Here is a 13,222-nt window from a genome sequence, read left to right as displayed (position 1 = left end):
CGTCAGCAGCTCTTCCCTCGGGCGCTGCCTCTTCCCCTGGCTTAGAGGGATTTTCTGTCTGTGTTTTTTGGTTTGTTTTTTTTTTTTTTTCTTTCTTTTTTTCCTCCCCACGAAGGAATTCACGCTTCTTGGCCGCACCGCTCCCGGCTCTGCAACAACAAAAAACGCCCGTTGCGGTCGCGTTCGGCCCCGTGTGTCACCACGGTGGGAGCGGGGCACACGGGGGGGTGACAGCGCTGGGGGGGGCAACCGCAGCCCTGCACGCCGGGTTCCCCTCCCCCTCAAAAATCAAAGCTATGGAAAATCTCTTTCTCTCCGTCCTGCCACCTTTGGGTGCCCAGGAAGGAGGCAGCGCTGCGCCCGCGGGGCCGGAGGTCGGAGCACCCCAGAGCCCCGGCAGCGGGGAAGCGCAGAGCCCGGAGCCATTGGGCCGAACGGGGCAGCACGGCTCCGCGTGTTGACAATTCCTGCGGGTTAATGATGTCACGGTAAATGAATCCTGTGAGTAACTCAGCTCCCTGCCCCGCCGTTACCCAACATCAGAGTTCGTCCCACATCGCAGCCTGGGGAGCAGCGGGGTTACGTGGGGTCCTGGAGCAAACGTAACTGCGGTGCTGATTTGTAATGGTTGTGTTGAGAGGCAACGCGAGGAGCCCGAACCCTTCCGGAAGCTGCATGATTGATGCATTTTACTCGGGATGTGTTTTCCTATTGGGACGATGCCAGTTTGCCCTGAGATATATGAATTTTTAACACTCGAAAATGAAAAGCTCCTCTCTGAGGCCCCGAGCTACCTGTGAATGGGAATGGAGTAATGGGAAGCTGCATTCAACTTTAAATAGAGCTTAAAATGGAGTCTGGTGGCTCTCAGTGTATTTCCAGCACCCCATTCTGCCCTGCATGGAAAAGAGGCTCCAGCACGGCTGGCTGCTCCCTGGGCTGTGCTGGGCAGGGCTGGAGTTTGCTGGCACACAGGACATAAGGGTGGCACCGACGTAATGGGGGTGATGCTGTCTCTTTCCTTTGGCTGTGGGGACAGAGAACCACACAGCCCCCACCCAGGACAGATCCTGCAAGGGGTCCCAGCCCAGCAGATCCTGCAGCCTCTGGGACCTCGCAGCAGCCCAGGGAGCAGCAGGGCACTTGGTGGTGCCTCCCAGGTCTCTGCCCGTTCCACTGGGTTCATCCCCTGGCCCCAACAGGGTCGAAAGCAGTTAATTGTTGTTAATTTTAGGAGTATCTATCTCTGCAGGCACAGGGGACCCTCCGTATCATCACCCCCATCCCATCGTTATTGCAGTCACCGTCTCCATTATCAGCCCCATCCCCAGATTAGATCCCATCACCTCCCCATCCCCATCCCCACTTCCATCACATCCACATTTCTTCCCCATTCTCATTCCCATCTCCATCACCTCCCCATCTCCACCCTATCCTCACTACCATCTCCATCCCCACCCCTCATCCTCTTTCCACACCCCATCCCCATTCCATCCCATCCCCATTCCATCCTCGCCCCCATTGCCTCCCTATCCCCATCTCCATCCCCACCCTCATCCTCTTTCCAACCCCATTTCCATCCCATCCTCATCCTCATCCCCATTCCTATCATCTCCCCATCTCCATCTCAATACTCATCCCATCCTCATTACCATCTCCATCCCCACTCCCCCAATTTCTTTCCAATCACCATCCCTCTCCCACTCCACCCCCATCCTCACCCCACTCCACCCCCATCCCCATCTCTGTCCCCATCTCCATCCCTATCACCTCCACATCCCATCCTCATTACCATCTCTCCCATTCTCTTTCCTACCCCCATTCCATCCTCATCACCTCCCCAACTCCATTACCACCCCCTCTCCATCTCCACCCCATACTCACTACCATCTCCATCCCCACTCCTCATCCTCTTTCCAGCCCCATCCCATCCACATTCCCATCAGCTCTCCATCCCCATCTCCATCTCTACCCTCGTCCTCTTTCCAACTCCATCCCCATCCCTATCACCTCCCCATCCCCAAAGCCATCCTTATCCCATCCTCATTACCATCTTCATCCCCAACCCCCCAACCTCTTTCCAATCCCCATACCCACTCCCATACCCACTCCCATCCTCTTTCAAACCCCCATTCCCATCCCATCCCCATCCTCACCCTCATCTCTGTCACCTCCCCATCCCCATTTCCACTGCCGTTTCCATCCTCATTACCACATCCATCCCTACCCCCCTCCTCTTTCCAAACCCCATTCTCAACTCCATCCTCTTTCCAATCCCTCTCCCCACCCCGGCTCCCCCCATGTAGGGTGTGAGGGCACCAACCCCCACTTCTTCACCAGGAAATCCCAGGACTGCGCCCATCCCTGCACTGCTTCCATTTCTCACACCACTTGGCTCCGTGCTCCTTTCTCCCCCGGATTTCTCCTTTCCATGACCGCTTCGCATCGCCTTCCTCGCAGCCTCTCTCCCAGGCACTGCGCCGTCAGCTCCCCCAGCACATCTGGCTGCACACCAGCAGCGGGCAGCTCCAGCCACGGGCGCCTTTGTTCTCTGCCTTTCTCCATCCCGCTCCTTCCCACGCTGACCCCCAGGTCATTGTGTGAAAGTTCGGCCCTGCCTGAACTCAAAGGCAGTTCCTCCTCCTGCTGCTCAGCCCCGGCGTGCCCTTATGGTTACAAACAGCCGGCGTGAGGGAGACTCCAAGGAGAGGGGAGTGGGCCATGTGTGAGTTGTGCCGTCACCGCTTTGGGGATAAATTTAGGTTTTGCAGTGGAACAATCGCTGTGTTGGAGGTCAGAGGGTTTTCCCACCGGCGCTTCTCACCCAGACGGCGCTGGGTCAGCGGGCAGAAGGTCGCCCTTGCCAGGAAACCGGAGGGCTTTGGTGAACATGGGAGGCTCAGCAGGCAGAGAAATTGGACTCTTATTTTCACAGTCATCGCTCAATTGGAACAACATGTGTTTCCAATTAGCGGCTCTCCCTGCCTGGGCTCACAGCTCATCCACCCCAGGAGGGTGATGCGCATCGGAGCGCGCCGTGTGCTCCCAGCCCCACGGATCCCAGCCCAGGGCTGAGTGCTGCACTGTGCCCAGCCACAGCTTCACTGCTCCTTGAGGGGGTGATGGGGCACATGGGCACCTTGGTGCTTTTGCCACTGGCCTGGCGGTGCCGTGAAAGACTCTGCATTCATCGGTACAGCAGGGTATTAAATAACACTGGGGATGGTGTTGGTGGTCATAGTGGTAATGGTGGTGATGGTGGTGGTAATGGTTATAATTTCAGTGGTCTTAATTTGGACAGTCATAAAAGAATTCTGTGATTCTTTGACTGCCTTGGCGATGGTGATGGCAGTGGTGATGGTGATGGTAATAATTTGGGGCATCTAACTGCTATCAAGAGGCTGCTCTGCTTGGACAGCACTGCTCCTGGAAATGACTGCAGCCTCGCAGGGTTTGGGCTCAGCCTTGCTGGGCACCATGGGCTGTGTGAACTCCCCTTGTCCACCCTTGCAGGAGCAGTGCCCAGACCTGGCGGCACTGAGAACAGCCTGGCACCCAAAGGCTCCCTCTGACCTCCAGCAGCACTCAGTGCCTGCGGGTGATGACGACCCCCAGCCTGCTGGCACAGCACAAACCACTTTTTGGGCACATTGAGTGCTGCCCTCCGGGTCACCATTGTGCCAAGGAAGGCTCTGCCCAGCGCTGGGTGCCAATGGCTGGTGATCGGGGTCTGGTGCTGAACCCATGGACCGCAGCAGTGACCCTGGGATGCTGCCTCCCCCTCTGCCCCTATGGGACCACGTCTGCTTTTCCCACGGGAAGGGAGATGTTGGCTCAGGACAGCACGGGCGATGGCCATGGGAATGCCAGGCAGAGCGGATACCCTTTATCTTTATCCTTCTCCTTCTTCTTATCCATCCAACAAAAAGGAAAAACACATGGGATTTTTGGCACAGTCCTGAAAGTCCCAGCTGAGAACCAAACCTCTGCCCAGCACCTTCCGGCTCGGTTCGTGGTTCACTCTCCATCCGGATCCACAGCCACGCACAGGAGCAGCCATGGTAACAGTGACACCCAGCCCAAAGGCACACTGAGAGGCTCACGTACAGGAAAGCTGCACCGTGACGCATCCAGGAACTGGGAACATTTCCTGCTGCTGCAGATGGTCACATCAGCAGGTGATGGGAAGGGACAGCATGGCCTGGGGGACTGATGAGAGGTGACAGACTGCAGCTCCCCTTACCAAGGGCACATTCCTGCAGGGTCTGTGAATACGTTTTAGTCTTTATCGGAGGTTTTTCACTCTGCAGCTCAGCAGCACAGGCAGCGTGAGGTGTTTGGGAAGCACAGATCTCTGTGTCGGTGCCAGCACCTCCCGGCTCCAAACAGGGCCAGTGTCACAGCCCTGAGCTGGTCCCAGCTGCAGGCCCAGACCCCACGGGCTGCTGAGTGACCACAATGACACCGACTGCTCTCCGGGTGATGCTGAGCCTCAGTGCAATGCTCTGTGTGCATGGGGACCCAGCACTGTGATCGTCACCACAGCTTCAGGGTGAGCAAGCAGCACCATGCTGTGTGCCTGCACAGCCCCTGCATGAACGCAGCTTCAGAGCTCGGAGCTCACTGGCGTGATTCTGGGGGTCACCAGTGCTGGAGATGCCTTGAGCCCATGGGAGAGATGGATCCTCACTGCTGGCACGCCATCCTTTAACCTTGGACTTTAGCAAAAGGGCCAAAAATAGCCGCCAAAAGGGAAGAGCCGACCTTTGCTATTTGAAGAAATGTTTGCACTGTCAGCACGAGCGCGGCTCATTCGGGGGATTTTGTGAAAGGTGCCAGGCCAGGAGCTTCATGCTCACCCCAACAGCAGCCAGGATCCCCACTGGGAGGAATGATCCTCCCCAGAATGCGAGCAGAGCTGCTGGGCTTCCCCAGAGTCAACAGTGCTCCTCTGCTCGAATGCACGGCTGTGGGGTGGGAAGGAGGGGGCGCTGACACTGGGAATGGACCCAGAAGTTGTTTGGGATTGAATGGCAAATCCTAACGCCGTGCTCATGGTTTGAATGTGCTAAAGCAAAGCATCCTCTGGAGGGGCAGCGCGGGGACCCAGCACTGCATGGCCACAGCTGCACTGCATGGTGACCCGGCGGTGCTATGGGGCCGATTCTGAGCGCTGCTGGCCCAGCCTCAGATCCCAAAAGTACACAGCCAGAGCGCTGCCCGCAGGTAACCCGCCCCACAGCTGCCTCCCGACCTTCCTGTCAGGCTGGACTGAAATTAGAAGCAATTAAAAATTAATCTTGGCGCGGGCTCAGATCAAACTTTCTACCCATTTTTAGCTGCATGTCGCTTTGGGGATGGCGTGCAACTGTGTTCAGCCAGTGATGCAATGTGTGCGGGGGTCTGCAGGGCGTGAACGGACCCGAGGGCAGCCAGTGGTCAGAGCTGAGGTGGGGAGAGGCGAGGTGAACAACCGGGGCGCACGGCTGCAGCAGTGCTGGGCTGCTCCTGCAGGGCTTCGTGCCCACCTCGCAAACGGACGGCTCTGTTCTCTGCTTCTCAGTTAATTCTTGCTCAGCGCCTTCATTCAGTTCCTCTTCCAAATTTGCTCTTCTAAATGAAGAGGACTCATGGGATGAGGCATGCTCGGGGCAAAGCGAACAGAGCTGGGGCTGGGAGTGGGGACAGCAGAGGGGCTGAGCCACGGCCCCACAGCATTTCTCCTGCAGGGGCACCCGGCAGCCATGGGTGCTCATGGTGGGACCACTGCCACCTGTGCCACGATGCACCCCTGGGGCTGCCACAGCCGTGGGACCTTCCCCAGTGTCCTCTCACGTTGTACCAACCTGTCCCCACTGTCCCCACTGATCCGTCCCCACAATTCAAGGCTCCATTACAGAACCAGGTGAGCACCGTTCTGGTGCTGATGCAGGAGCCCGGCGAGCCCCCGGGCCATCTGTCCCCGAGGAGCACCAGGGCTGGAAACAAGCAAAGCCCCCTAATGCCTGCAGCCAACATGGCTTTGATCCAGAGGAATGGGGAATTTCCAGCTCCTGCTCTCTGCTTTGGCACGGATGGCCACTGAGAAGGCCAGGTGTCGCATGATGAGTGGCTCTGGGAGGCAGCCCAGCCAGGACACGGCCTGGGAGCTCGCGGGGAGGGCTCGGTGTGTTCAGTGGGCACCTGTCCTGGGTCAATCCATGGCGCCCTTGGCTGTGGCACTGCGGAGCCCCATGTCCCAGACACTGCTGCAGGTGTCAGACGGCGGCGGGGAGGAAAATGCCAACCCTCATTGATGTTACTGCGACAGCGAGCCCCAAACCTGACCAAACGGATCAGGCAGAGATGGGAGAGCTGAGCAATTAGTGCAGTTATTATTAGTGCTGTCAGGACGGGTTTGCAGATAGGCAGGGTGGAGGAATCTGTGCCTGGCGTGGGAGAAGCGCTGGGGTTGTGGCACCGCACGGGGATGTGCTCAGGAGTCCTGAGATGGGGACCAGGGACATCGCTGGGCATCAGAGTGAGCCAAAGGAGTGGGCAGGCACTGCTGCCGGTGTGGAGCCCCGAAATCACTGCTCTCATCACTCCAGCCAGGACTCCCAGCGATGCAGCACCAGGCGGAAAGGTGCCCCACCACTTTGTTGCTGTATGTAGGGCATCCCCAGGGAGCCCGCAGCAGCTTGCGCCTCGCCAGGGCTCCCCATGGTGCTCCAAGAGGCGCCTAATTCATCCTTTCAGAGCAGAGATCAGATGGATTAAGGCTCGCTGAACGCTTGCCAAAAGAATTGCCATTAGGCCCCGGAGAGCTTAATCTCCACTGGACTAAAAGCAGGCTGGCTCACCCTGTCTGCGAGGGGATCAGTGCCCAGGGCAGGGTCTGGGGGGCGACGGGATCCTCCGTGTCCTGTAGCCCCAAGGCTGGTGCTGCTGTGCTCCAGCCCACGCTGCCCTGGGGTGTGATGCACAGGAACCACGGCGGGTGCTGCAACTCCGCATGCTGTTGTTCTCTGATGAGCTGTTCCCTGATTTCCTCAGTTATCTCCTTGCAGATTAGCTTCCCCAAACTGCCCTTGCCCGCGTGCTTCTGGGCTGACTCACGTTTGTTATTTCCTGACCATATCTCTGATTACCTTCTCTGCCCTCTCTCAGGGCCCAGCACTTCTCAGGGTGTCCCTGACCCACTGCTCCCCAACCTCAGGGCTGAGTTTGGGGACCATGAAGTCATAGCATATGACTCATATAGTCATAGAATCGCAGAATCATAGAATCACAAGGTTGGAAACGACCTGCAGGATCATTTAGTCCAAGTCCTCCCACACTGCAGCACCCCACTGGGGTGGATGGAGGGCCCCACTGGTGCTAATGGAGAACCCCAGTGGTGCTGCTGGAAGCCCCAAAGTTCTCCAGCATCCCTCCCCTCACCAGCACTGTATGGGTGAGTCTGGCTGCCTTCACAAAGAGCCACGAAAGCCTCCATGCCATCCCTGCTTGGACCAACGCAACCCTGGGGCCAGCAGCCTCCATCCCTCCTCATCCCCTTCTCTCCCCACTCCTGTCCCCTGGCTCTGTGGGTGGGGGCTGGGCACCACCCTCCTGTCCCCATCGAGATGATGCAAGCAGAGCTCGGTCAGCAGCGATATGCTGTTCCAGCAAAGCAAACACAGCTCTCAGCCTCGTGCCATTGCAACAGCCCCAGGAGCAATGTGCTGCCTGCATGGCGCTGGTGAGAGCCCGAGCCCATGGCTCTGCTGCAACATGAGCCCTGGGGCTGGGATGGGACCAAACACTGCCTACGTGGCCAAGGAAGTGCAAAGGATGTCTCCCAGTCGGTGACATTCCCACACCGGCGGCACAGGAACCAGGACCAGGAGCGGGTCCTGCACTGAGACACTGAGCTGAGATGGGCAGATGTGGGTGAGAGTGAAGCTGAGCCTTCCCCTCGCTCCCTTGGTGTCATGTTCACAGAAGCAGCATGTTCCAGCAGAGCCATAAACAGGGGGAAGGAATAAACCTGCCTTTATCTGCCCGCAGGGCCTTGGGGCTAGCTAAGTTTGGAAATGAACTGAAAAAACAGGGTTTGTTTTCACACTGAGCCGAAACCAGAGCAGAAGCCGGGAGGGGGACTTTTTTGCTTTCAAGCATCACTGGATGAAGGCTATTCCTTTCCCCGCCACCCACAGGACTATTTCCCAACAGGTTTTTAAAGCTGTGCCTTGCAACACCATTGTTTTGAGCAGAAAGCATCATGTGCTGGCCAGGCTCGTGGTGCCGACTCGCTGTTGCTCGGGAGTCATGCTCATATCGCAGCCTGGTCAGAAGCCACAGGTCTGGCCCCAGCTCCGCTCAGTGCTGCTCCTCACATGGGCACAAACAGGTTCCTTCCCCTCTGAACCTTAACCCAGCAGCTCCCTGGCACAGTCTCAGTGTCAGTGAACTTGAAATGAACTGTTTTGGATCACCTTCCCCGCAAGAAGCTGTGGGTGCTGCAGATACGGAGATTTTTATCCAGGGATGGTTATGAAGTTTTCATCCAGAGGAAGCCATTCCCAAACAAGCTATCACCTTTCTTTTTGCCCCTTCTGCTCCACATCTGGGAAGACTCATGGTACTACAGGCAGCCATCATCATCCCCAGCACATCACCACTCATTGCCACCAATGGCCAGCCCACCACCAATCACAAAGTCATCACAACCCCGTTGCTGCCAATCACAACTCCCCACACCGATCATCACTCGTCACAGACCCACCGTTAATCCATCAGCACTCAATGCCACCCATCCCCAACCTGATCCCTTCAATCACAAACCCACCACCAACCCACTGCTGCCAATCTCCACTCTCCACCACCCATCACCACTCAATGGTCGTGCTACCCATAGCCAACCCATGGCCAACCCATGGCCATCCTATGGCCAACCCATAGCCAACCCATGGCCAACCCATGGCCATCCTATGGCCGACCCATGGCCAACCCATGGCCAACCCATGGCCATCCTATGGCTGACCCATGGCCAACCCATGGCCAACCCATCACCCATCCCCAACACATCTCCAACCCATTGCTACCCATCACAACTCTCCATCACCCATCACCACACAGTGTTACCCATGACCAACCCATCACCCACCCCCAATCTATCCCCCAACCTCAACTCTCCGCCATCCCACTGCTGCCAATCTCCACTCAAAAACTCATCACCACTCAATGCCACCCATCCCCAACCCATCACCAACCCCCTGCTAACCCATCGCTATTCATTATCATCCATGATCACCCCATGGTGATCCATCACCCATCCCTGACCCACCTCCAACCCATCGCTACCAGTCTCAACTCTCCACCACCCATCACAAACCCATCACCACTCACTGTTACCCATGCCCAACACATCACCCAACCCTACCCTATTCCCCAACCCGCTGCTGACCCATCGCCATCCATGCTCAATGTGGACCATGCCCTCCTGGTGACACAAAGCCACAGCTGGATCCTGTTTGGTGATGGAGGGGACACTGCATGTGTGTGCAGGGCTGGGGCAGCCCTTCCAGCCTCTGGTGCGCTCCATGCTCACAGCCCACAGCCTGCAGTATGGAAGCCATACATAATTAACAACAGCCGTGGTAGAACGGCCGCGTGCTCAGGCCCTGCGCTCATCCCCAGGCTCTTGCATTTATATTTCATGAGCACATCCCTCAGAAGCACAGTTTTAAGGAAAAAAAAAAAAAAGAAAAAAAGAGAGAGAGAAACTGTCAGCTCAGGTTCAGCTCTGCCCTCGCTCGCTTCCAGGCTGTCTGCTTGTTTGTTCTTGCCTCAACCCCTTCATTAACCTGAATTAAAGCGTCATTCAAACCGACAGCTCCTGGCTGCCTCACGGCGAGGCTGTTTGGGACGATCAGCAGCCGAGGGATGCGCCGGGCACCCGCAGCGTTTGTGCCCTGCCATCTTCCTTCCCTGTGACCTTTGTCGACGGCGTAAAGCAACCCCCAGCGCAGCATTTGCAGCTTCACCCGGGTGTAAATGGAGACGGTCGATCATTTTCACACGTGGGGAAAAAAAATAATAAATAAAATGATTTAAAAAAAAATCACTTTTTGATGGACTTGTGCCGCCCTTTTCCCACGTTGGATCATCCAGCGCAGTTTCGGTGCTGCGCGCTCTCACGCGTTTGGCACACAATCGATGTGGTGCCGTGTGCGCTGCTCAGCGAGAAAGGAGCCGCCTCTTCTCCAAGGTGTGAAAGGAGGCCATGTGTGAAAGCAGCTCAGCCCTTTGCTAGGTCGGATGGGGATCGCTTCCGAAGCGATGCAGAGCACATGGATTCCCAAAGAGCGGCTGCTCCGCAGAGGGAGGCGATTCCTGCAGGGCTGGATGTGGGGGGCGATGCTGCGCCCCCGAGGTTCAATGCTTGGGAGAGAAACGTCTCAACACGGAGAGGAGATGCAGTGGACACACCGGGCTGTGTTGCTCTCCTACAGCCAGTGCTCCTTTCTGGCTTGAAGAAAAATCAACTTCTGGGGTGGGATTTGCTGCCACTTTAGGGATTTGGACATCAATTTCTAAGGGGGATTAAGAATCCCAATCCCTTAAGCAGCTTTGGCAGCCCCATCCCCAGCTCCCCTCACCGCAGACCCCCAGGCAGCCCCGCTCTGATGGCTGTGACCCCCCCAGTGTCACACACAGCTCTGCCCTCCCTGTAGTGATGGAGGTTGGGGTGATGCTCAAAGCATCCCAGCCCCAGGAACTCTGTGCACAAAGCATCTGGGGCTGGGGACGGAGCAATGTTTCACCATCCAACACCACATCATTTCCTTGCTTTTAGGCTGTTTTCTGGAACGTTTTGGGGCTCTGGGTGCTGCTCTTCAATGCCACAGTCCTTTTCTGTCCTCACCCCACTGGAGACACTGTGGGCTCATGTCCCCAAGGGCTCAGGATTGTGGGGAGGGCCAGGGGCAGCCCCAAGCCTGCTGCTGGTTATGGTGCATAAGAGTGGGAGAAAGCGCCCAGGAACCTCATGAGCAGCCCCTCCTCATCAGTCACCATCTCCATGGCGATGGAGTTCAGCAAACCAATGGGTTATGAGCCACCCCACCGCGTGTGGGGCGTCTGCGGCACTCAGCAGCCTAAGGTGGGGCTGTGGGGCTGAATGCTGAGCAGTGTGACCCCCATCCCAAGGTGTGCTGCTGGAAGATCCCATAGGAGCACCGTGGCTTGGTGCTGCTCACAGATCCTCACGTGGGATGTGCCCATGGCACATGGAAAGTGCTTGGGACAGGGCACATCTGGGTCCTGAGGCTGCAGCAGGGGCTCTCCCTCTCTCCTTGCCAGCCCAGGTCCCTTCAGTCTGAACCTCACAGCATTAATCCAATGCTCACTGTGCCAGAGCTCACGTTAACACAGCATGAAATGCCTGCAGGCAGCTGAAAACCAGGCAGAACCCTCCTCTGCCCATGGGGAGGAAAAGGCAGCGGCTGGGATGGGTTTCCTCTGAAGATAAACCACAGCCCAGACAAGCGAGCATTTGGAAAGCCTGTGTCTCCCAAAGGTGCTCCTGGGGTGTGAAGGGCCCAGCACACATGGATGTGCCACGCTGGGACCCTCTGAGGAGCACCCCGACCTCTGCTGCAGCTCTGTGCTCCTTCCACCACCGCAGCACTGCGCTCCCTCCATCCCGCTCTGCTTACAGACAGGCTCCCTTAGGTTTGGGAGAAGCCTTCCTCGGCAGGTGTCAGGAATTGTGGCGCACACAGGGGCACGGCCAAGGACCCCTATTCTCAGCTGGGCTGCGACAGGCAGCCCAAACCCAAAGCAAAGCCCCTGGGAGCCACCAATATCCCACAGCCCACGGCAGGACCTGCATTCAAAGCTGATCCCCAGCAGCAGTGCCCACACTCAGGACCAATCTCCAGTGTCAGACCCACACAGCACCACCAGTGTCCACCCCCAACACCCCATACCCACTACCAGCACAAACACCCCTTACCCAGTAACCAGGATCTCCATGGCATCAATGCCCAGCGCCTCCCAGCCCCATTCCCAGCGCTGACCCCCAGTGCCACTGCACTGATGCTTCCACCACCACCTCCTTTGCAGGCTCTCGTGCCGCTGCCTTTGCAGCTTTATGAATATTGTAGCAAAGCCATTCCTTTCATCTCTGCTGCCTTCCAGGGACCCCCAAACCTCCTGTACATTCATTTCCACCTCACTACGCCGCTTAATTATTTAAGCTCTCCTTCCCGAAAGTGGAGCCCTTCCATTATCACTCCTTCCTCTGTGACTCACGTGGAATTTGGGGATTTGCAAACCCACCTGGAGCCTCAAAAACCCAATTTTCAACAGCATCTTCTCCATTCACCTCTGAAGCAGCACAGCCGGGCCATTTGCTGGAGCAGAATGCCCTCACTTGGTGCTTTCCTCTCCATCCTATCGCTCCATATGGGTCATTCTCTGCTTAACTGCACCACTGAGTGCCACTCGTGTGCCCCATGCCCGCTCCCAGCAGCATCCCCTGCTCTCACATCGGTGCGTCACCACCTGAATTAATCATCAGCCTCACTCCGTGCTGCTCTGCTCACCAAGAGAGATTTTTGCACATTAAAAATTAACAGCTCTAAATGATTGATGGCTGGGCAGAGCTCAGCCTGCTCCAAGATTGCTTTGCTAAATGGCTGTCACGCATCCCTGTCCCCAGACGTCCCCTGCAGAGCTTCAGGCATAGGAAGGGGGGTGAGGGGGAGCAAACTGGCATGGCAGCAGCCCCCCGAAATGAGCCTCAGCCACCCACCTGCTGGAGAGGCCGAAGGGCTCCGGGTGGTGGAACTTTCCTGGCTCATCAGGGGTGCAGAAGGGATGCTCTGCCCCTGCACTGCTGCTGGTTGTTTGCTGGCCCCACGTATGCAGGGCGAAATATGCGGTGTGTGGCAGTGCCGCAGGGCTGGCAGCTGCAATCTGGGACCTTCAGCCTTTCTCTCCCCATTATCTGCATCTCTCCACATTGCTCCATGCTGTGCACTAGCATTTGGGAGCACTGAGGGGATGCACGGATCAGGGTGGGGGACAGAGAGCTTCTTTGGCTCATCCCTGCTGTCATCATCCCAACACCTGCACAGAGGGGCTGCCCCCACCCCCCAGCACGACCCAACTGCTACCCACAGCCCCCCAGCATCCACCCCAGGCACCCAACCCAGGCATCCAGCACCCAGCCCTCACCCACCCCCTGCAC

General features: G+C 57.2%; 1 protein-coding gene across 2 annotated transcripts; it reads right to left on the bottom strand.

Moving 5' to 3' along the window:
* Positions 1-5,149: 5,149 nt before the first annotated feature.
* On the bottom strand, positions 5,150-9,184 carry LOC128090103 (uncharacterized). 2 transcript variants are annotated; one of them, XM_052702146.1, is made up of 2 exons: positions 8,986-9,184; positions 5,150-8,952 (listed from the first exon to the last, which is right to left on the bottom strand). In XM_052702146.1, the coding sequence occupies exon 2, from the start codon at positions 6,580-6,582 to the stop codon at positions 5,629-5,631; it is 954 nt and encodes a 317-aa protein (XP_052558106.1). In that variant the 5' UTR covers positions 6,583-8,952; positions 8,986-9,184; the 3' UTR covers positions 5,150-5,628. The 2 variants fall into 2 exon arrangements, with proteins under 2 accessions (XP_052558106.1, XP_052558107.1); XM_052702147.1 differs by having other exon boundaries at positions 5,150-8,996; positions 9,030-9,184.
* Between the last annotated feature and the right edge of the window lie 4,038 nt (positions 9,185-13,222).

This window comes from Tympanuchus pallidicinctus, unplaced genomic scaffold (genome assembly GCF_026119805.1).
Source record: "Tympanuchus pallidicinctus isolate F22 unplaced genomic scaffold, pur_lepc_1.0 scaffold43, whole genome shotgun sequence".
Taxonomy (NCBI): Eukaryota; Metazoa; Chordata; class Aves; order Galliformes; family Phasianidae; genus Tympanuchus; species Tympanuchus pallidicinctus.
Note: the sequence above shows the minus strand (reverse complement) of the source record. Positions and strands in the feature narration are given on the sequence as shown.